Source organism: Pseudophryne corroboree, chromosome 5, assembly GCF_028390025.1.
Source record: "Pseudophryne corroboree isolate aPseCor3 chromosome 5, aPseCor3.hap2, whole genome shotgun sequence".
Classification (NCBI taxonomy): domain Eukaryota; kingdom Metazoa; phylum Chordata; class Amphibia; order Anura; family Myobatrachidae; genus Pseudophryne; species Pseudophryne corroboree.
In genome coordinates this window covers 293720238-293745000 of record NC_086448.1, presented here as the reverse complement: position 1 = coordinate 293745000, position 24763 = coordinate 293720238, and the positions used below count along the sequence as shown (strand labels likewise).

Below are 24763 nucleotides of genomic sequence, written 5' to 3'. Positions count from 1 at the left end.
GGGACAACCTTATATAAGTGTTTTCCCTTATAGCATCTTTTTATATATTTCTAACGCCAAATTAGTGCCCCCCCTCTCTGTTTTAACCCTGTTTCTGTAGTGCAGAGCAGGGGAGAGCCTGGGAGCCTTCCCTCCAGCCTTTCTGTGAGGGAAAATGGCGCTGTGTGCTGAGGAGATAGGCCCCGCCCCTTTTTCGGCGGCCTCGTCTCCCGCTCTTAACGGATTCTGGCAGGGGTTAAATATCTCCATATAGCCCCCGGAGGCTATATGTGAGGTATTTTTAGCCAAAAATAGGTTTTCATTGCCTCCCAGGGCGCCCCCCTCCCAGCGCCCTGCACCCTCAGTGACTGCCGTGTGAAGTGTGCTGAGAGGAAATGGCGCACAGCTGCAGTGCTGTGCGCTACCTTAAGAAGACTGAGGAGTCTTCATGCCGCCGATTCTGGACCTTCTTCTTGTTTCAGCATCTGCAAGGGGGCCGGCGGCGAGGCTCCGGTGACCATCCAGGCTGTACCTGTGATCGTCCCTCTGGAGCTAATGTCCAGTAGCCAAAGAAGCCAATCCATCCTGCACGCAGGTGAGTTCACTTCTTCTCCCCTAAGTCCCTCGTTGCAGTGATCCTGTTGCCAGCAGGACTCACTGTAAAATAAAAAACCTAAGCTAAACTTTTCTAAGCAGCTCTTTAGGAGAGCCACCTAGATTGCACCCTTCTCGGCCGGGCACAAAAATCTAACTGAGGCTTGGAGGAGGGTCATAGGGGGAGGAGCCAGTGCACACCACCTGATCCTAAAGCTTTACTTTTTGTGCCCTGTCTCCTGCGGAGCCGCTATTCCCCATGGTCCTTTCAGGAACCCCAGCATCCACTAGGACGATAGAGAAAAGTCTTTAAGGATAAACAGGTTATGCCGAGTTATACTAAAGGGCGAAGTATCAAAGACATTCTGGTTAAAACCGATATGGCCAAACTAAAGGTTGTCCCCACTAATTTCTTGACCAGAAAAAATGGGTGCTATAAGTGCACAGGTTGCACTACCTGTGCGCATATGTCGCCGGGAGATAGTATCTCTCACCCCTTTTCAGGTAAAAGCTTTAAGATCAAGTGGCCTCTGACATGTAGCACCAAGTTCGTTGTATACGCCATCATTTGTCCATGTGGTCGCTATTACATCGGTAAGACCGAGTGCCAGTTCAAAATACGAATGGCACAACATAGACAAGCAATCAGGAATGCTTTGGCGGCCGGCAGTGGAGAACAGCCGGTCGCGAAACATTTCGTGGAGTATAGACATAGTATGGCGACATTAAAACACTGTATCATTGATCATGTGCCAGAGTCTGCACGGGGCGGTAATAGGGGTAAAAAGCTGTTGCAGTTAGAATCCATGTGGATCCACAGATTGCACACTCTAAAACGAGGGGGACTGAATGAGCATTTGGGACTTATTAACTTTCTTTAATTTGAAGGAATGGTGGCGTCGGGAGTTTGCTAATTATTGAGTCCACTGTCATTTATGCTATGGTTGCCTCCAGCACAGTCAGGTTAGTAAGAGTAACCATAGGATGATCATTTTTTGATGATGTTAGAAGGTATAGGGTGTTCTATTTACTAATGTGTTTGAGGTTATGAAGCTAACAGACGACTGTACCAGCATAGAATAAGAAAAAAAATTATTTTAATAACTAGGTCTGAATATACTTAATAATATGTCCTGTAAAGCACTTTTTTTCTGTGGCAGGGGGTAAAATAAGGACAGCCAGTGGCTGCATGTTGTGTTCAAATGATAGCAGTTGTTGCACGCTCACCTATGCACTGATATTAAATTTGAGATAGCACTTTATTTTGATATGCACTAGTTTTGGTCCTGTTTTGCATGTTATCCCTGAATGTTATTAATGGAAGGGGTTTGTTTTTGTCTTTGTTCTAGTTGCCAGCGTCTCCATGGTTACGCGGCTGACTCCCGCGACGTCACTTCCGGATGCGGCTGACGCGCACGGAGGCGCCGGGCGGAGGGACTGGCGGCGTGACCAGCTGGAGACGCCAGGTGAATGGCTGTTTGTTGGGGGGTAAGTACTACCTTGGGGTATTTAAATGTTTGTTGTGCACTGTTAACACTTATCCTGAAGAAGGGGAACTGATCCACGAAACGTTGATGATTGCTTTTTGCACCAATATATGATTGAATCACAGACTCCGAGTGCCGCCTTTTTCTTTGGTTGGATATGCCAGGGGGTGAAAGCAAAGCCCTCTGTTGAGGAGGGCACCGGAGCAGGACATATCCCTCAGCGGATACCTGGAGTGCCGGGGCAGCAAGGAATGTATATATCTATCTATATATATCTCTGACACACTTAGCCCCCTCAGGGTACAGAATAGCAATATGTGTGAGATACACGAATAGGAACCACACAGCAGCTATTGGCACACACAGTCACATGTACAATGCAGAAATTATATCAAACAATAAAACTGCACTGGACTAGCAATACTAAGTAAAGCTATGTATGTATACAGATATAACAATGCACAGTAAATACTGGATGTATATCACATGATACCATTATTAAATATCCCTGTAGTTATGCACTTGTTCTTAACCAACACTGTCTAATCGACATGTAGAATACTTAAGTGCCCTGTAAATGCACAGCGCTGATGAGACAGGCGGCTTTACAGAGGAGACAGTGCCCAGCAGTCCCAGGATCAACGCAGCTCTGTCTAATGGCGCCCAAACGCTGACAGAGAGTGAGGGAAAGAGAGATGCAGCTCCAGCGCGGGAACATCTGCTGTAGATGGCGCCTGGGGGAGGGGCTACAGGTCACGCCTTATCCCCACTGCTGTACTTCACCACTGGGTACTGCAGAGCCTATAGTAAACGGATTTTGGTAAATCCGACCTGTGCTCCTTGCCCTGGTGGATATAGTGGGGTTCGTGCACGGCCACAGTTTACACGCCATCGGCGCGGTCCATCTCCGGGAAACCGCGCCGGATTGCGAATTCGGTGGGTCCCGCCTGGGGGACCCTCTTACCTCCTCCCGATGATGCGGCCACGCGATCCAGGAGAGCAGCAGTGGTGATGTGTGCCTTATGGGAACAGGAAAGCCTCAGCTGTAAGTACCTGGCAACCAGGGCACGGGAGTATACAGCGCCGCTGGGGGAGGCCCTTGAAGTCTTCTTTCTTCTCAGAAAACCTCGTTTCAGGGCTGCTTAGTGCAGCCCATCCTGTTAGCTGCCTGCATTGCAGGCACCAACTTACAAACTGAGCTCCAGTGCCTGGAGGCGGGGATATAGAGGAGGCGGTGCAAGGCATCCTGGAAACAGTCAAAGCTTTAGCCTGTTGGTGCCTCGGTGTCACGATCCGAGTACTAAGACACTATCTCCCTTCTGGTTGTACGCCCTCCGCGGCCTCCGCTGCCTTCCACGTGTCTCAGCATGCACTTGTTGTTTGGCGTCTCCTGTCCTCTGCGGCCGGAGCCGCCATTACTACTATGTTTCTACATTGTGTTCCAAACCAGGTTTTCCATCTTACTTCCAGCATGGGCGCAGCCATGTTGGATGCAATCACATGTTCCAGCTCCTCCAATCTACTGGCTCTGAAATCTGCATAATTGCCCAGCCAATGCCTGCATAGCTGCAGGTATAAGTATCCTGTGTCTGGGCCAGATAGAGGTCAGTGCTTCATTTGTCTCCAGTGGTTCCTGTGTGCAGTCTTCTACAGATTCTCCAGTGAACTCTCCTGCATTCAAGCCTGACTCCTCTGTGTTACACTCTGTGGTGTAACACGACACCTCCGTGATTAACCCTCTACAACATCACCTTACTCACCTGTGTCTGTATTCCGGCTTTCCAGCAGCCACTCTTCAACAACTACAGTTTTCCAGCGAACCCTAGCTTCATTTACAGTTTACAGAACTTTTCTCTACATTCCAGGTTACTGGTATTAACCAGTTGCACACCTAAATTTCCACTTGTGACTTTCTATTGGTTTTGCACGTTTTATGACTTTTCATTTAATAAAATCACTGAAAGATATTTCCAGTTGTCGTGGTCACGCCTTCGGGCATCCTTGCTACTGTCTTTACGCATGTCCAGGAGTCCCATCGCTCCTCCAACATTCAGGTACCCGTCAACCCCTACAACTGAGGCTCCCAGTCACGGTCATCAGCCCTCAGTTGTGACACTCGGATCAATATCCAACTCTACACCCGGACGTTATTCCCTGTGGAATACCAGTGTACCCCCTGCAGAAAATGCTATAGTATAGTAATGATATGCAGCAAAATAAATGCCAGGTGATTAAGTATAAACTATACCCTGTATCTTTCCATACAGGGCATATCACATACTACTACACAAGTGTCAGTTTTCACATATATGCATCCGGCTCACCTCCCACAGTGTAACCTTCGTAGTGCGCCCAACATGGCTGCCTCATCTGGTACGATTGTGGATGGGATGAAAAACGCATGGTCTTAACGGTTTTGTTGGGACCCTACTCTGAGCGTTAGGACGCTACAATCACTCCTTTCTGTGTCATCTCTTCTAGGGGTACACTATTCCACCCAGGGTAATCCTATGCAGCACGCCCAAGATGGCTGTCTCATCTGGTATCTTGTGATGGTAGAATACACAACCCAAACGCCTACAGCAATCCTGCATTATGGTTACTGTGCTCTCAAGGTTTTCTTTTTATGCTTGTGCGGCTTGCCTATTGCCATATTACTTAGATCGGACTTCTGTATAATGCGCATTGTTTTTGATGTCTGTAAAGCGCCTTGAGTCCTGTTGGAGAAAGAGCGCTATATAAATAAAATAATTTTTTGTTCCCAGGATCCACCACAAATTGCATATTCTTTATAGATGGAGAGCTCTTTAATAGCTAGATAATAAACCTACCTGAGTTGCATCCACATTTGCCACATGATCAAACGTAAAAATTTTCGGCTCAGGTTTAGAATGCAGACGGATTGTGTTGGAAGACAAAACGGAGAGACAAAGTGCCTGATCCCCATCACTGGCAACTTGACTTCCTTCTACAGGGGGCCGAATTCTCACAAAGACTTTTATGGCATCACCTTCAGGACTGCACAGAGAAATAGTTAAATGGAGGTGTACTTATTAATATGCCTGATATCACCTTATATGCACTGTAAAATAAAAAAAACATAACAGACAAAAACTGGACAGATATAGGTCTGCACACATTGGGTATATACACCAGCAACCTCAAAAAAGTAATTAGCGGATTGAGATTTTTTTCCAGATTTAAAGATTCTCCAATCAACAAATCTGCGCTCATACATTATGGGGGGTACACACTAGGCGATTTCAGCCTTAAAAATTAACAATAACGACATAAATGTCAATCATTTATTTTTTGGCTGAAATCGTCCAGTGTGTATGAGGGCAATATTGGTGACCGATGCGTGCTCTCGCACACCGTTCAGTGATCACCAATATTGAGCAGACATGAAGCTCAACCCGCTAATGTCGGGCTGAGCTGCATGTCTGGTAATGCCGGCGGTGACGTCACTGATCGTTATTGTTGAACGATAACATTTAGTGTGTACATACTATATCGTTGAACGCTATACCATTCAACGATATAGTGATCCATCGCCGGCAATCCCAAATCGCCTAGTGTGTACCCACCTTTAGATATGTTTCAGTGATTTGCAGATTTTTATTTCATCCAAACTTTAAAGATTGCACCTGACAATCATGAAAGTGCCCATACATCACATGGATGGTAATTTTACTAATTACATATAGAAAATTTAAATAATGAGCTTTACCACAAGATGAACTGTGAGATATATATCTGTATGTATGATTCTGATTTTGTAAATACTGCCCTTTCCCATTTTTGTGACCACTAAGAGCAAGTGAAGGAATGCCGTATAATACAGAGAGCACGTGAATCAATTCAAGAGATAGCAGAGAAATAATCCAGTCAGAACACCACTACCTATCATATGTGCTGGGTAGTGGCAACAAAGGCTGTGAATACAGGTGCAGGAGACAGCGGGCTGCAACAATGCCAGCTATTATGGGCACAGCAGAGGGCACATTCGTCATGCATACAGCAACAACACAGCCCATCAGTGCTTCTTGGTAACTGCTTGGCAGCAGGAGCTATGCCTTATTCCCATGGTGGCATTGGGTGAGGGGTTCATGGCGTAATATTGTTCTTTACAGACATCCTACAGGTCCCAGCAATGCAGTCTTGGCAAGCCGGCACTTTGAGAACCACAAGTGACAGCACAGCTGGACATTAAGGGTTTACTGGCACCTATAAAGAAAATATAAAAAAAATAAGATAGGACACCTAATGTTTTAATTTATTATACTGCACCATCACCTGGGGTGTGGCAATCTTTAAGCTCTGCTGCATGGTCACCGCACACCAGGACTTTTGGTGTCTTCTTTCTTCAGGAGCTCTTTCCTGCTTTTTCTCCACCGTTGATATATGCCTCACGCTGGCTCATATAAGCCAGCCCAAGAAGTGGGACAAGCCACGTTTGGCGAATAACAGCCATCTTGAATTTTAAAAATAGAGTTATGAGCAAGTCAAGCGCTGCTTGCGCCGTCATTGTTTAAATGAGCACGACACCTTCGTAGCTGCTGAGACACACCATTCTGCCAAACAAAAGGGTCGGCCAATCGACACCATGCACCAAAATGCAATGGCCAGAGTTAACGCTCAATTTTAAAAACCTGATTTAACAATTCCAATCACTTTTTTATTTGAATCACCCACGCACTGCAGATTTATTTGAGCAATCCTCTGCAAAAATAGGATTTCTCTTACGTCCTAGAGGATGCTGTGGTCCACATTAGTACCATGGGGTATAGACTGGTCCACCAGGAGCCATTGGCACTTTAAGAGTTTGAGAGTGTGGGCCTGCTCCTCCCTCTATGCCCCTCCTACCAGACTCAGTTTAGAAAAATGTGCCCGGAGGAGCCGGTCACAGCTAGGGGAGCTCTACAGAGCTTCTTTAGAAAAAGTTTTTTTGTTTTTTTGTTTTAAGAGTTTATTATTTTACAGGTAGGCTGCTGGCAACAGCCTCCCTGCTTCGTGGGACTAAGGGGGGTAGAAGGGAGTAGTGTCCACCCTGCGGGGTCTGAGCCACTTACAGAGCCAGAAGATTGGTGGCGAGTGAGTCACCGACCCTCGTAGCAAGCGGGGGGCCGGTGTGAAGATGGCGGCAACAGCGTATGGAGAGCAGTACTAACTGCGCTCCGGGGCTCAGCGGTACATAGTGCGGCGCTGTGAGGGGCACCCTGAGCCAACCCCTACACCATACACTGACCTTCCAGCCTGTCAGGGTCCCTCGATCGCTGCCAGCATAATTCCTCAGTAAATTCTTCAGAAGAGCGGGAAGACAGCGCCATTTTGGGGGCGGAGCTTATCCTCAGAGCGGACCCAGCAGCGTTCAGCACCATTTTCCAGCCTGCACAACGCTGTCAGTAAAGAGCAAGTCCCTCCAGAACAACTCCAGCTATCTCCCACGGTACCAGGGGGTTGTAGAAGGGGGGGCTGTATACAGGCTGTGTAACCTATTTAGGTGCACAATCAGCGTTGGTTGGGGGGGGGGGGGGGTCTGCCTTTACCTAAAAAGCACTGTGTGCGGTTGGCTCCAATCTCTGTGTCTCTCTTGCCATTCTTGGGGGTGAAACTGTCGGTCCTCCCGTGTGTCTGTGTGGAGTGCCTGGTCTCCATTAAGCTATGTCCAGTGACTCTGTCATCCTATAGATTGTAAGCTTGCGAGTAGGGCCTTCCTACATCTGACTGTTTGTTATATCATTGTTATTTCCAATTGTAAAGCGCAACGGAATTTGCTGCGCTCTATAAGAAACTTAATAAATAAATAAAAAAATATGCTGCAGAGGATATATCCTCTCAGGATGACCCCATTTCATGTAATCAGGAGTGCACTGTTTTAGCACAGATACCAGCAAGGGAGCCTGAGTGGTTATCATCTATCAAATCTATGATTTCTCAGATTTCTACTGGGGTTGCACAGAATGAGTCTGCAACTCAGGCTTTACAGAACTCTATGGAAGTCTGGCCCAGTTCTGTTACCTCAGGGCCCCCCGCTGTATATTCCCAAAAATGTGCTCTTGCACAGATTATGCAAGATGACACGGATACCGATTCTGACACTGAGGATGGTGACGGGGATGTGTTGAGGGGGGGCAGCATCTCTTGCAAAAGGGGTGTAGTTGATGATAGAGGCCATTAGGGATGTGTTGAATATTGCTGATACAACACCTGAGCAGGTTGAGAAGGCTTCACTGAAAATAAGGAAGCCTTGCTAACCTTCCCTGCGTCAAAAGAATTAAAATAAGATTTTAAACCTACCGGTAAATCTATTTCTCCTAGTCTGTAGAGGATGCTGGGGACTCCGTAAGGACCATGGGGTATAGACGGGCTCCGCAGGAGATAGGGCACCTAAAAGAACTTTGACTATGGGTGTGCACTGGCTCTTCCCTCTATGCCCCTCCTCCAGACCTCAGTTAGAGAACTGTGCCCAGAGGAGATGGACACTACAAGGCAGGATTTAGAAATCCAAGGGCAAGATTCATACCAGCCCACACCAATCATACCATGTAACCTGGATCATACATAACCAGTTAACTGTATGAACAAAAAACAGCAACGGTCCAAGACCGATTCCAACTGTAACATAACCCTTATGTAATCAACAACTATATACAAGTCTTGCAGAGTTTCCGCATTGGGACGGGCGCCAAGCATCCTCTACGAACTAGGAGAAATCGATTTACTGGTAGGTTTAAAATCTTATTTTCTCTTACGTCCTAGAGGATGCTGGGGACTCCGTAAGGACCATGGGGTTTATACCAAAGCATCCAATCGGGCGGGAGAGTGCGTATGACTCTGCAGCACCGACTGAGCAAACGCTAGGTCCTCATCAGCCAGGGTATCAAACTTGTAGAATTTAGCAAAAGTGTTTGACCCCGACCAAGTCGCCGCTCGGCAAAGTTGTAATGCCGAGACGCCTCGGGCAGCCGCCCAAGAAGAGCCCACCTTCCTAGTGGAATGGGCCTTAACCGAATTTGGCACCGGCAATCCAGCCGTAGAGTGAGCCTGCTGAATCGTATTACAGATCCAGCGAGCAATAGTCTGCTTCGAAGCAGGTGCGCCAATCTTATTGGCCGCATACAGGACAAACAGGGCCTCTGTTTTCCTAATTCTAGACGTCCTGGCTACATAAATCTTTAAAGGCCCTGACTACGTCCAGGGATCTGGAATCCTCCAGGTCACTTGTAGCCACAGGCACCACAATAGGTTGAATCACATGGAATGAAGAAACCACCTTAGGCAAAAATTGCGGACGTGTCCTCAATTCAGCTCGATCCACATGAAAAATCAAGTAGGGGCTTTTGTGTGACAAAGCCGCCAATTCTGATACTCGCCTTGCCGATGCCAAGGCCAACAACATGACCACCTTCCAAGTAAGAAATTTAAACTCAACCTTGTTAAGCAGTTCAAACCAGTGTGATTTTAGGAACTGCAACACCATGTTGAGGTCCCATGGTGCCACTGGAGGCACAAAAGGGGGCTGGATGTGCAGCACTCCCTTTACAAACGTCTGGACTTCTGGAAGAGAAGCCAATTCCTTCTGAAAGAAAATCGAGAGGGCCGAAATCTGAACCTTAACAGAGCCTAATTTCAGGCCCATATCCACTCCTGTCTGTAGGAAGTGGAGAAAACGACCCAGATGAAAATCTTCCGTAGGTGCATTCTTGGTCTCACACCAAGACACATACTTTCGCCAGATACGGTGATAATGCTTAACCGTCACCTCCTTCCTAGCCTTTATTAAAGTAGGGATGACCTCTTCCGGAATCCCCTTTTTTGCTAGGATTCGGCGTTCAACCACCATGCCGTCAAACGTAACCGCGGTAAGTCTTGAAATACACAGGGCCCCTGTTGCAACAGGTCTTCCCTCAGCGGAAGAGGCCAGGGATCTCCCGTGAGCATCTCTTGTAGATCTGAGTACCAGGCCCTTCGAGGCCAGTCTCGGACAACGAGTATCGTCTGTACTCTTCTTCGTCTTATGATCCTCAACACTTTTGTGATGAGAGGAAGAGGAGGAAACACGTAGACCAACTTGAACACCCACGGTGTTATCAGAGCGTCTACTGCTACTACCTGAGGGTCCCGAGACCTGGCACAATACCTCCGAAGTTTTTTGTTGAGGCGTGACGCCATCATGTCTATTTGAGGAGTTCCACAAAGACGTATTATGTCTGCAAAGACTTCTTGATGAAGTCCCCACTCTCCTGGATGGAGATCGTGTCTGCTGAGGAAGTCTGCTTCCCAGTTGTGCACTCCCGGAATGAAGACAGCCGACAGAGCGCTCACGTGAATTTCCGCCCAGCGAAGAATCCTGGTGGCTTCCGCCATCGCGACTCTGCTTCTTGTCCCGCCTTGGCGGTTCACATGAGCCACTGCTGTGACATTGTCTGACTGAATCAGAACCGGTAGGTTTCGAAGAAGACTCTCCGCTTGTCGAAGGCCGTTGTATATGGCCCTGAGTTCCAACACATTGATGTGTAGACATGACTCCTGGTCTGACCAAAGTCCCTGAAAATTTCTTCCTTGTGTGACTGCTCCCCATCCTCGGAGGCTCGCGTCCGTGGTAACCAGGATCCAATCCTGAATTCCGAATCTGCGACCCTCCAGTAGGTGAGCACTTTGCAACCACCACAGGAGAGACACCCTGGCCCCTGGGGACAGAGTTATTTTTCGATGTAAGTGTAGATGGGACCCGGACCACTTGTCCAGAAGGTCCCATTGAAAAGTCCTTGCATGGAACCTTCCGAATGGAATGGCCTCGTAGGCCGCCACCATCTTTCCCAGAACTCGAGTGCACTGGTGAACAGACACCCTTTTCGGTTTCAGCAGGTCTCTGACCATGTTCTGGATGTCCTGGGCTTTCTCCATTGGAAGGAAGACTTCATTTGTTCCGTATCCAGTATCATACCTAGGAACTGTAATCGAGTTGTCGGAATCAACTGTGACTTCGGTAGATTTAGAATCCAACCGTGTTGCTGGAGCACTCTCAGAGAGAGTGCCACACTGCTCAGCAATTTCTCTCTTGATCTCGCTTTTATCAGGAGATCGTCCAAGTATGGAATAACTGTGACTCCATGCTTGCGCAGGACCACCATCATTTCCGCCATTATCTTGGTAAAAATCCTCGGGGCCGTGGAAAGTCCAAACGGCAACGTCTGAAATTGGTAATGACAATCCTGTACAGCGAATCTCAGGTATTCCTGATGGGGGGCATATATGGGGACATGAAGGTAAGCATCCTTTATGTCCAGAGACACCATAAACTCCCCCTCCTCTATATTGGCTATTATCGCCTCTGAGCGATTCCATTTTGAATTTGAATCATTTTATGTACAGGTTTAGGGATTTCAGATTCAAAATAGGTCTAACCGAACCGTCCGGTTTCGGGACCACAAAGAGGGTTGAGTAATAACCTCTTCCCTGCTGGTTCATGGGAACCCTGATTATCACTTGCTGTATACACAGCGTTTGAATTGCAGCTAACACTACATCCCGTTCCGACGTGGAAACTGGTAGGGCCGACTTGAAAAATTGGCGCGGGGGGAACCTCTTCGAATTCCAGTTTGTAACCCTGGGAAACTATTTCTAACACCCAGGGATTCAGGTCTGAGCTGACCCAGACCTGGCTGAAAAGTCGAAGACGTGCGCCCACCGGTGCGGACTCCCTCAGGGGAGTCCCGGCGTCATGCTGGGTTTTGGAGTAGCCGGGGAGGACTTTTGTTCCTGGGCACCTGCCGAAGCAGGTGCTCTTTTGCCTCTGCCCTTACCTCTGGCAAGGAAGGAGGATCCCCGACCTCTTCTGGACTTGTGCGACCGAAAGGACTGCATCTGATAGGGTGGCATTTTCTTTTGCTGTTGGGGAATATATGGTAAAAAATTTGATTTACCTGCTGTAGCTGTGGAAACCAGGTCCGTCAGCCCATCCCCAAACAACAGATCACCCTTATAGGGTAGTACTTCCATATGCTTTTTGGAATCCGCATCACCCGTCCATTGGCGAGTCCATAAGGATCGTCTCGCTGAGATCGACATGGCATTGGCACTAGAAGCCAGCAATCCAATGTCTCTTTGAGCATCCCTCATAAATAAGACCGTCTTTTATATGGGCTATAGTTAAGAATATAGTATCCTTATCCATACTATCAAAATTACTTGTCAGTTCATCTGCCCAAGCTGCAACTGCGCTACCCACCCATGCCGACGCAATCGTCGGTCGTAGTACAGCACCCGTATGAGAATAAATACCCTTTAAGGTAGTTTCTTGCCTGCGATCTGCAGGGTCCTTAAGGGCAGCTGTGTCAGGAGACGGTAGCGCCACCTTCTTGGACAAGCGCGTCAGGGCCTTGTCCACAGTGGGAGGTGATTCCCAAATCTCCCTGTCCTGTTTAGGGAAGGGGTATGCCATATAAATTCTTTTGGGGATCTGCGGCCTCTTCTCCGGAGTCTCCCAAGCTTTTATAAAGAATTCATTTAATTCATGAGATGTGGGAAAATTTATAATCCGTTTCTTTTCCTTAAACATGTGTACCCTTGTGTTGGGGACCGAGGGTTCATCCTCAATATGCAAGACATCCCTAATTGCCACAATCATACACTGAATGGTTTTAGTCACCCTAGGGTGCAATTTTACTTCGTCATAATCGACACTGGAATCAGAGTCCGTGTCGGTAGTAGTGTCTTGTGTTAAGGGACGTTTTTGAGACCCCGACGGGCACTGTGAATCGGTCCAATCAGAGGATTGACCCCCTGATGTTCCCCTTAATTCAGCCTCATCAAGCCTCTCATGTAAAGATGTCACGCTTGCATTTAACCTATGCCACATGCTCATCCAATCCTGAGTCGGCACCAGCGACGGGGACACACCACTCATTTGCTCCACCTCCTCCTTGGAGAAGCCTTCTGCTTCAGACATGTCGACACACACTTAGACACCCCACACACACAGGGAGTTACCTATAAGGGGACAAAACCCCAACCAGGCCCTTAGGGGAGACAGAGAGAGAGAGAATGCCAGCACACACCCAGCGCCCAAACACTGGAATATATGACCAGATAGCGCTTTTATATATTTATAATGTTAATCTCCACTCACTGCGTCGCCAATGTGCCCCCCTCCTCTTTTTTCCAGCCTGTGAAGCTCAGCAGGGGAGAGAACAGGGAGCCAACGTATTCTCATGCAGCCTCTGTGGAGAAAATGGCGCTGGTTAGTGCCGAGGATCAAGCCCCGCCCACCCGACGGCGGGCTTCGGTTCCCTCATGATATTGTAAGAAAATGGCGGGGGTCCGTGGATTTACTGTCCCACAGCCTAATCCAACATATTTATGCCCAAATTGAGGTTTATTGCTGCCCAGGGCGCCCCCCCCCCCCCCTGCGCCCTGCACCCTGCACCCTACAGTGCCTCTTGTGTGTGTGACTGGGAGCAATGGCGCGCTTACCTCATGAAGATCTGATGTCTTCAGCCGCCTGAAGTCTTTTCCTCAATACTCACCCGGCTTCTATCTTCGGCATCTGTGAGGAGGACGGCGGCGCGGCTCCGGGACGAACACCAGGTGAGGCCTGTGCTCCGACTCCCTCTGGAGCTAATGGTGTCCAGTAGCCTAGAAGCAGTGCCCAACCTTACAAGCCAGCTCTGCTTCTCTCTCCTCAGTCCCACGATGCAGGGAGCCTGTTGCCAACAGGACTCACTGAAAATAAAAAACCTTACAAAATTCTTTAAAACAGCAAACTCTTGAGAGCTCACTGCTTTGTACCCTTTCTCCTCTGGGCACAGAATCTAACCGAGGTCTGGAGGAGGGGCATAGAGGGAGGAGCCAGTGCACACCCATAGTCAAAGTTCTTTTAGGTGCCCTATCTCCTGCGGAGCCTGTCTATACCCCATGGTCCTTACGGAGTCCCCAGCATCCTCTAGGACGTAAGAGAAAATAAGAATTTACTTACCGATAACTCTATTTCTCGTAGTCCGTAGTGGATGCTGGGGACTCCGTAAGGACCATGGGGAATAGCGGCTCCGCAGGAGACTGGGCACAAAAGTAAAGCTTTAGAACTACCTGGTGTGCACTGGCTCCTCCCCCTATGACCCTCCTCCAAGCCTCAGTTAGGATACTGTGCCCGGACGAGCGTACACAATAAGGAAGGATTTTGAATCCCGGGTAAGACTCATACCAGCCACACCAATCACACCATATAACTTGTGATCTAAACCCAGTTAACAGCATGATAACAGAGGAGCCTCTAGAAAAGATGGCTCACTACAGCAATAACCCGATTTTTTTGGTAACAATAACTATGTACCAGTATTGCAGACAATCCGCACTTGGGATGGGCGCCCAGCATCCACTACGGACTACGAGAAATAGAATTATCGGTAAGTAAATTCTTATTTTCTCTAACGTCCTAAGTGGATGCTGGGGACTCCGTAAGGACCATGGGGATTATACCAAAGCTCCCAAACGGGCGGGAGAGTGCGGATGACTCTGCAGCACCAAATGAGAGATCTCCCGGTCCTCCTCAGCCAGGGTATCAAATTTGTAGAATTTTACAAACGTATTTGCTCCTGACCAAGTAGCTGCTCGGCAAAGTTGTAAAGCCGAGACCCCTCGGGCAGCCGCCCAAGATGAGCCCACCTTCCTTGTGGAATGGGCTTTTACAGATTTTGGCTGTGGCAGGCCTGCCACAGAATGTGCAAGCTGAATTGTACTACAAATCCAACGAGCAATAGTCTGCTTAGCAGCAGGAGCACCCAGCTTGTTGGGTGCATACAGAATAAACAACGAGTCAGATTTTCTGACTCCAGCCGTCCTGGAAACCTAGATTTCCAGGGCTCTGACAACGTCTAGCAACTTGGAGTCCTCCAAGTCCCTAGTAGCCGCAGGCACCACAATAGGTTGATTCAGGTGAAACGCTGAAAACCACCTTAGGGAGAAACTGAGGACAAGTCCTCAATTCCGCCCTGTCCGAATGGAAAATCAGATGAGGGCTTTTACAGGATAAAGCCGCCAATTCTGACACGCACCTGGCCCAGGCCAGGGCCAACAGCATGACCACTTTCCATGTGAGATATTTTAACTCCACATATTTAAGTGGTTCAAACCAATGTGACTTTTGGAACCCAAAAACTACATTTAGATCCCAAGGTGCCACTGGAGGCACAAAAGGAGGCTGTATATACAGTACCCCTTTCACAAACGTCTGAACTTCAGGGACTGAAGCTACTTCTTTTTGGAAGAAAATTGACAGGGCCGAAATTTGAACCTTAATGGACCCCCATTTCAGGCCCATAGACACTCCTGTTTGCAGGAAATGTAGGAATCGACCTAGTTGAAAATTCCTCCGTCGGGGCCTTACTGGCCTCGCACCACGCAACATATTTTCGCCAAATGCGGTGATAATGTTTTGCGGTTATATCTTTCCTGGCTTTGATCAGGATAGGGATGACTTCATCCGGAATGCCTTTTTCCTTCAGGATCCGGCGTTCAACCACCCTGCCGTTAAACGCAGCCGCGGTAAGTCTTGGAACAGACAGGGTCCTTGCTGGAGCAGGTCCCTTCTTAGAGGTAGAGGCCACGGATCCTCCGTGAGCATCTCTTGAAGTTCCGGTTACCAAGTCCTTCTTGGCCAATCCGGAGCCACGAATATAGTGCTTACTCCTCTCCATCTTATAATTCTCAGTACCTTGGTTAAGAGAGGCAGAGGAGGGAACACATACACTGACTGGTACACCCACTGTGTTACCAGAGCGTCTACAGCTATTGCCTGAGGGTCCCTTGACCTGGCGCAATACTTGTCGAGTTTTATAAACATGTGGAAGACTTCTGGGTGAAGTCCCCACTCTCCCGGGTGGAGGTCGTGTCTGCTGAGGAAGTCTGCTTCCCAGTTGTCCACTCCCGGAATGAATACTGCTGACAGTGCTATCACATGATTTTCCGCCCAGCGAAGAATCCTTGCAGCTTCTGCCATTGCCCTTCTGCTTCTTGTGTCACCCTGTCTGTTTACGTGGGTGACTGCCGTGATGTTGTCCGAATGGATCAACTCCGGGTGACCTTGAAGCAGAGGTCTTGCTGAGCTTAGAGCATTGTAAATGGCCCTTAGCTTCAGGATATTTATGTGAAGTGATGTCTCCAGGCTTGACCATAAGCTCTGGAAATTCCTTCCCTGTGTGACTGCTCCCCAGCCTCTCAGGCTGGCATCCGTGGTCACCAGGACCCAGTCCTGAATGTGCGGCCCTCTAGAAGATGAGCACTCTGCAACCACCACAGGAGAAACACCCTTGTGCTTGGTGACAGGGTTATCCGCTGATGCATCTGAAGATGCGACCCAGACCATTTGTCCAGCAGGTCCCACTGGAAAGTTCTTGCGTGGAATCTGCCGCATGGGATTGCTTCATAGGAAGCCACCATTTTTTCCAGAACCATCTCATTGATGTACTGAGACTTGGCTCGGTTATAGGAGGTTCCCGACTAGCTCGGATAACTCCCTGACTTTCTCCTCCGGGAGAAACACCTTTTTCTGAACTGTGTCCAGGATCATCCCTAAGAACAGAAGACGAGTCGTCGGAATCAGCTGCGATTTTGGAATATTGAGAATCCAATCGTGCTGCCGCAACACTACCTGAGATAGTGCTACACCGACCTCCAACTGTTCCCTGAATCTTACCCTTATCAGGGAATCGTCCAAGTAAGGGATAACTAAAATTCCCTTCCTTCGAAGGAGTATCATCATTTCGGCCATTACCTTGGTAAAGACCCGGGGTGCCGTGGACCATCCCTACGGCAGCGTCTGAAACTGATAGTGACAGTTCTGTACCATAAACCTGAGGTACCCTTGGTGAGAAGGGTAAATTGGGACATGAAGGTAAGCATCCTTGATGTACCGAGACATCATGTAGTCCTCTTCTTCCAGGTTCGCAATCACTGCTCTGAGTGACTCAATCTTGAATTTGAACCTCTGTATGTAAGTGTTCAAAGATTTTAGATTTAGAATCGGTCTCACCGAGCCGTCCGGCTTCGGTACCACAACAGTGTGGAATAATACCCCGTTCCCTGTTGCAGGAGGGGTACCTTGATTATCACCTGCTGGGAATACAGCTTGTGAATGGCTTCCAAAACTGTCTCCCTGTCAGAAGGAGACATCGGTAAAGCCGACTTTAGGAAACGGCGAGGGGGAGACGTCTTGAATTCCAATTTGTACCCCTCAGATATCACCTGAAGGATCCAGGGGTCTACTTGCGAGTGAGCCCACTGCGCGCTGAAATTCATTGAGACGGGCCCCCACCGTGCCTGATTCTGCTTGTAAAGCCCCAGCGTCATACTGAGGGCTTGGCAGAGGCGGGAGAGGGTTTCTGTTCCTGGGAACTGGCTGATTTCTGCAGCCTTTTTCCTCTCCCTCTGTCACGGGGCAGAAATGAGGAACCTTTTGCCCGCTTGCCCACGAAAAGACTGCGCCTGATAATACGGCGTCTTCTCATGTTGAGAGGCGACCTGGGGTACAAACGTGGATTTCCCAGCTGTTGCCGTGGCCACCAGGTCTGAAAGACCGACCCCAAATAACTCCTCCCCTTAATAAGGCAATACTTCCAAATGCCGTTTGGAATCCGCATCACCTGACCACTGTCGTGTCCATAACCCTCTACTGGTAGAAATGGACAACGCACTTTGACTTGATGCCAGTCGGCAAATATTCCGCTGTGCATCACGCATATATAGAAATGCATCTTTTAAATGCTCTATAGGCAATAATATACTGTCCCTATCTAGGGTATCAATATTTTCAGTCAGGGAATCCGACCACGCCAACGCAGCACTGCACATCCAGGCTGAGGCGATTGCTGGTCGCAGTATAACACCAGTATGTGTGTAAATACCTTTTAGGATGCCCTCCTGCTTTCTATCAGCAGGATCCTTAAGGGCGGCCATCTCAGGAGAGGGTAGAGCCCTTGTTCTTACAAGCGTGTGAGCGCTTTATCCACCCTAGGGGGTGTTTCCCAACGCACCCTAACCTCTGGCGGGAAAGGATATAATGCCAATAACATTTTAGAAATTATCAGTTGTTATCGGGGGAAACCCACGCATCATCACACACCTCATTTAATTTCTCAGATTCAGGAAAACTACAGGTAGTTTTTCCTCACCGAACATAATACCCCTTTTTGGTGGTACTCGTATTATCAGAAATGTGTAAAACATTTTTCATTGCCTCAATCATGTAACGTGTGGCCCCACTGGAAGTCACATTTGTCTCTTCACCGTCGACACTGGAGTCAGTATCCGTGTCGGCGTCTATATCTGCCATCTGAGGTAACGGGCGCTTTAGAGCCCCTGACGGCCTATGAGACGTCTGGACAGGCACAAGCTGAGTAGCCGGCTGTCTCATGTCAACCACTGTCTTTTATACAGAGCTGACACTGTTACGTAATTCTTCCAACAGTTCATCCACTCAGGTGTCGACCCCCTAGGGGGTGACATCACTATTACAGGCAATCTGCTCCGTCTCCACATCATTTTTCTCCTCATACATGTCGACACAAACGTACCGACATACAGCACACACACAGGGAATGCTCTGATAGAGGACAGGACCCCACTAGCCCTTTGGGGAGACAGAGGGAGAGTTTGCCAGCACACACCAGAGCGCTATATATATATATATATATATATATATATATATATACACACACACACACACACACACACAGGGATAACCTTATATAAGTGTTTTTCCCCTTATAGCTGCTGTATCTTTAATACTGCGCGTAATTAGTGCCCCCCTACTCTTTTTTAACCCTTTCTGTAGTGTAGTGACTGCAGGGGAGAGCCAGGGAGCTTCCCTCCAACGGAGCTGTGAGGGAAAATGGCGCCAGTGTGCTGAGGAGATAGGCTCTGCCCCCTTCTCGGCGGCCTTATCTCCCGTTTTTCTATGTATTCTGGCAGGGGTTAAATTCATCCATATAGCCCAGGAGCTATATGTGATGCATTTTTTGCCATCCAAGGTGTTTTTATTGCGTCTCAGGGCGCCCCCCCCCCCCCCCCAGCGCCCTGCACCCTCAGTGACCGGAGTGTGAAGTGTGCTGAGAGCAATGGCGCACAGCTGCAGTGCTGTGCGCTACCTTGTTGAAGACAGGACGTCTTCTGCCGCCGATTTTCCGGACCTCTTCTGTCTTCTGGCTCTGTAAGGGGGCCGGCGGCGCGGCTCTGGGACCCATCCATGGCTGGGCCTGTGATCGTCCCTCTGGAGCTAATGTCCAGTAGCCTAAGAAGCCCAATCCACTCTGCACGCAGGTGAGTTCGCTTCTTCTCCCCTTAGTCCCTCGATGCAGTGAGCCTGTTGCCAGCAGGTCTCACTGAAAATAAAAAACCTAAAACTAAACTTTTCACTAAGCAGCTCAGGAGAGCCACCTAGTGTGCACCCTTCTCGTTCGGGCACAAAAATCTAACTGAGGCTTGGAGGAGGGTCATAGGGGGAGGAGCCAGTGCACACCAGGTAGTTCTAAAGCTTTACTTTTGTGCCCAGTCTCCTGCGGAGCCGCTATTCCCCATGGTCCTTACGGAGTCCCCAGCATCCACTTAGGACGTTAGAGAAATGCTATTTTTGAAAAAGCTTGGGAAAACCCTGAGAAAAATTTCCAGATCCCTAAAAGGGTCCAGGTGGTGTTTCCTTTCCCTGTGGAGGATAGGAAAAAATGGGAAAACCCACCCATTGTTGATGCGTCTGTATCCAGACTCTCAAAAAAAGGTGGTTTTACCTGTTCCAGGATCCACCGCCTTGAAAGAGCCGGCTGATCGTAACATTGATAAATACGCTCAAATCCATGTACACGGCTACAGGGGCTATACTAAGTCCCACTATTGCCAGTGCTTGGATTGCCAAAGCTATAGTAAAGTGGTCACTATGTGGATACTATGGATAAATCTGATGTTGAATTGGATTTCAGGAAGAATCCATGAAAGACCTGGGTTCCATAGCTGCAGGAATTTCTTCCATGTCTATCTCAGCTCGTCGAGAACTGTGGCTGCGACAGCGGTCTGCCGACGCGGAATCCAGGAGAAGTGTGTAGACCCTACCCTACACAGGTCAGGCTCTCTTTGGGGAAGCGTTAGATGCGTGGATCTCCACGGCTACAGAGGGTAAGTCACCTTTTCTTCCCTCAGCTGCACCTGCTACGAAGAAACCCTTTTCTTCAACTGCATCACATCGCTTTCGGGCTGCCAAGCCACAAAAGGCCAGACCGTCCAACACCTTCTTTAGGGGAGACTTTTTTGAAGGGAGTTCTGCATATCCAACCTCCCTTTGTACCGGCGCCCTGGGATCTTAACGTGGTGTTGCAGTTCCTCCAGTCGGGCTGGTTTGAGCCTCTACAAGAGGTTGAGGTCAAGTTTCTCACATGGAAGGCTGTCACTTTGTTGGCCTTCGCTTCTGCTAGACGTGTGTCGGAGTTGGGGGCTTTGTCATGTAGAAGCCCATACTTGATCTTCCACAAAGAAAGAGCTGAGCTTCGGACACGTCAGCAGTTTCTTCCGAAGGTTGTGTCAGCATTTCATATCAACCAACCTATTGTGGTGCTAGTTGCGACTGACTCCTCAATTTCATCAAAGTCCTTAGATGTTGTAAGGGCTCTAAAAATCTACGTGAGGAGGACTGCTCGTCACAGAAAATCGGACTCGCTGTTTGTCCTGTATGATCCCATGAAAATGGGGTGCCCTGCTTCTAAGCAGAGGATCTCTCGCTGGATCAGGTTCACTATCCAGCATGCGTATTCCACGGCGGGATTGCCGTGTCCTACGTCTGTTAAGGCCCACTCTACTCGTAAAGTGAGGTCTTCCTGGGCGGCTACCCGGGGTGTCTCATCGTTACAACTTTACAGAGCTGCAACTTGGTCTGGGTCGAACACGTTTGCTAAGTTCTACAAGTTCGATACTTTGGCCTCTGAGGACCTGAAGTTTGGTCTATCTGTTCTGCAGGAGCCTCCGCGCTCTCCCTCCCGTTTTGGAAGCGTTGGTACATCCCAATGGTACTAATGTGGACCCCAGAATCCTCTTGGACGTAAGAGAAAATAGGATTTTGGTTACCTACCGGTAAATCCTGTTCTCGTAGTCCGTAGAGGATGCTGGGCGCATGCCCAGCGCTTTGTTTTCCTGCTATCGTTATTTGGCTCAGTACAACTTTGTTTTAGTGGAGTACTGTATTGTTACTTGGTAAGTAATGTTTCAGCGGTTGCTGAGTTTCAAGCTAGTTAGCTTGATGTGCCTTGTATGTGTGAGCTGGTGTGAATCTCGCCACTATCTGTGTAAAATTCTTCTCTCGAAGATGTCAGTCTCCTCGGGCACAGTTTCTAGACTGAGTCTGGTAGGAGGGGCATAGAGGGAGGAGCCAGCCCACACTCTCAAACTCTTAAAGTGTCCATGGCTCCTGGTGCCAATGGCTCCACCCATCTATACCCCACGGTACTAATGCAGACCCCAGCATCCCCTACGGACTACGAGAAAAGGATTTACCGGTAAGTAACCAAAATCCTATTTTTAATTACCTACCGGTAAATCCTTTTCTCTTAGTCCATAAGGGATATTGGGGAGACTTAGTACGATGGGCTATAGACGGGGTCCAAAGGAGCCAGTGTACTTTACATTTCTTCAACTGGGTGTGCTGGCTCCTCCCCTCCATGCCCCCTCCCACAAGCAGTAATTGGTAAAACAGTGCCCGAAGTAGAAAGGACATACGTGAGAGAAGGAACATAACAATAAGTGGTGAGATTTACACACCACGAACATAAAACAACGAGCCAAGGCTGGAAACAACAAACAGCAACAGCTGAACAGGTAACCATACAAGAGAACCGGTAGGTAATTAAAATCCTATTTTCTCTGGCATCCTTAAGAGATATTGGGGAGACTAATACGATGGGGACGTCCCAAAGCTTCCAGAATGGACGGGAATGTGCGGAGACTGCTGCAGAGCACCGCCTGCCCAAACTGGGCATCCTCTTTGGCCAGGGTATCAAACTTGTAGAATTTTACAAAAGTGTTCTTCCCCGACCAGGTAGCAGCTCGGCATAGTTGCAAGGCCGAGACTCCATGGGCCGCCGCCCAGGAAGAGCCCACTGATCTTGTACAGTGGGCCTTCAGAGACTTAGGAACAGGTAAGGCTGCCGACACATAGGCCTGTTGGATAGTAAGTCTAAGCCAACAAGCAACGGACTGCTTCGAAGCAGGACAACCCTTTTTCTGCGCATCACACACCACGAACAAAGAATCCATCTTTCTGATCCGAGACGTTCGCTTGAAATAGATCTTCAAGGCTCACACAGCATCCAATGCCTCCGGAGGAGCAGAAGTGCCAGAACTTGACGGAATCACAATACGTCGATTCAAGTGGAATGCAAGACAACCTTCGGCAGGAACTGCTGCCTAGTCCTGAGCTCCTCTCTGTCCTCGTAAAAGACCATGTATGGACTTTTTCACAATAAGGCCCCCAATTCTGAAACACGTCGAGCAGAAGCCAGGGCCAGTAACATCATCATCTTCCACGTGAGGTATTTGTCTTCTACCGTCATCAGAGGTTCAAACCAGGAGGACTGTAGAAATCCCAACACTACATTCAAATCCCAGGGTGCCGTGGGCGGCACAAAAAGGAGGTTGAATGTGAAGTACTCCTTGCAAGAAGGTCTGCACTTCTGCCAATACTGCCAATTTCTTCTGGAAGAAAATCGAGAGGGACGAAATCTGGACGTTAATGGAACCCAGGCATAAGCCCTTATCCACACCAGTCTGCAGGAAACGGTGGAAACATCCCAAGTGGAAATCCGCAGCCAGATACGCGCGTTCCTCGCACCAAGAGACATATCCCCTTCCCTCCTGGCCTGAACCATGGTAGCAATGACTCTTTTGGAAAGGCCCTTGTGAGCGAGGATGTTCCGCTCAACCTCCATGTCGTCAAACGAAGTCACTGTAAGTCCGGGTAGACGAACGGTCCTTGTTGAAGATCTCTTCTTAGTGGTAGAGGCCAAGGGTCTTCGACGGACTTGTCCAGAAGATCTGCGTACCACGCCCTCCGAGGCCAATCGGGGGCAATCAGAATTACCTGGACTCCTTGATGTCTGATTCGCTTGAGCAACAGAATTGGAGGAAACAGGTAGACCAGCCGGTAAGGCCAAGGCAACGTCAGTGCATTTACTGCCCTCGCCTGAGGGTCCCTGGTTCGTCAGCAATACCAGGGAAGCTTCTTGTTGAGTCGAGAAGCCATCATGTCTATTTGTGGGCAGCCCCAACGGTCGATCTGCTGAAACACCTGATGGTGGAGTCCCCACTACCCCGGGTGGAGATTGTGACGACTCAGAAAGTCCGCTTCCCAGTTGTCCACTCCTGGAATGAAGATTGCTAACATTGCTCTTGCATATCTTAACGAACAGAGGAGTATCTTTGACACCTCTCGCATGCAGGCTCTGCTTTTTGACCCTACTTGACGATTGATGTACGCCACTGCTGTGGCGTTGTCCAACTGTACTTGGATCGCATGATCCTTGAGTAGAGGAGAGGCCTAAAGCAGAGCATTGTAGATCGCCCAAAATTCCAGAATGTTGATTGGAAGGAGGGCTTCGTGGGCTGACCACCTGCTCTGGAACTGAGCCCCCTGGGTGACAGCTCCCCATCCTCTCAGACTTGCATACGTTGTGAGGAGGATCCAATCCTGAATCCCGAAACTCCGGCCTTCCAGGAAATTGGATGACTGCAGCCACCACAGGAGAGAAATCCTGGCCTGAGGTGACAGCCGTATCATCCGGTGGATCTGTAAATGTGATCCGGACCACTCACTCAGGAGATCCAATTGAAATGTTCTGGCATGGAACCTCCCATATTGGATCGCCTCGTATGAGGCAACCATCTTTCCCAACAATATTATGCAAAGATGGAGAGATACTCAAGCAGGTCGGAGTACCATGCGGACCATCTCCTGAAGTGTTCTCACCTTGTCCTCCGGGAGGAACACCTTCTGGGCCACAGTATCCAGTAACATCCCCAGGAACAGGAGCCGCTGAGTTGGCTCCAGGTGGGACTTCTGTAAATTGAGAATCCACCCATAGTGTGACAGAAATTGGATAGTGCTGTCGATATGGAGCAATAAAAGCTCCCTGGATCTTGCTTTTATCAGATCGTCCAGGTAAGAGACAACATTGACCCCCTGGACCAGGAGCCGAAACATCATCTCCGCCAATACCTTTGTGAATACCCTCGGAGCTGTGGACAGGCCGAAGGGTAGTGCCTGGAACTAGTGATCGTCTAGTACAGCAAACCTCAGATGTGCCTAATGAGGTGGCCAAATTGGAATATGAAGGTAGGCGTCCTTGATATCCAGGGAAACCATGAATTCCTGTTCTTCCAGGCCGGCAATCACTGCTCTTAAGGATTTTATCTTTAACCTAAAAACCCTGAGGTAAGGGTTCAAGGACTTTAGATTCAAAATCGGCCTTTCCGAACAGTCCTGCTTCGGTACCACAAACAGGTTGGAGTAATAACCCTTTCCTCGTTGTTGTATTGGTACCGGAACAATGACGTGGGACTGGACCAACTTTTGGATGGCCTGTTGCAACATAACTTGTGTATCCTCCAAAGCTGTCGCTTGACTTGAAAAATCGTTGGGCAGAAGCACTGTCGAACTCCAGCTTGAAGCCCTG

The 24763-nt window shown here is 48.8% G+C and overlaps 1 protein-coding gene across 1 annotated transcript in view; it reads right to left on the bottom strand.

Annotated features, from left to right (window-relative positions):
• The window catches only part of KIF15 (kinesin family member 15), a 438779-nt gene that overhangs the window by 401071 nt on the left and 12945 nt on the right, over positions 1-24763 (bottom strand). Inside the window, exon 3 of the mRNA XM_063922408.1 lies at positions 4892-5078. Within this exon, the coding sequence (XP_063778478.1) occupies positions 4892-5078 (187 nt within the window). The remainder of the gene's footprint in view (positions 1-4891; positions 5079-24763) is intronic.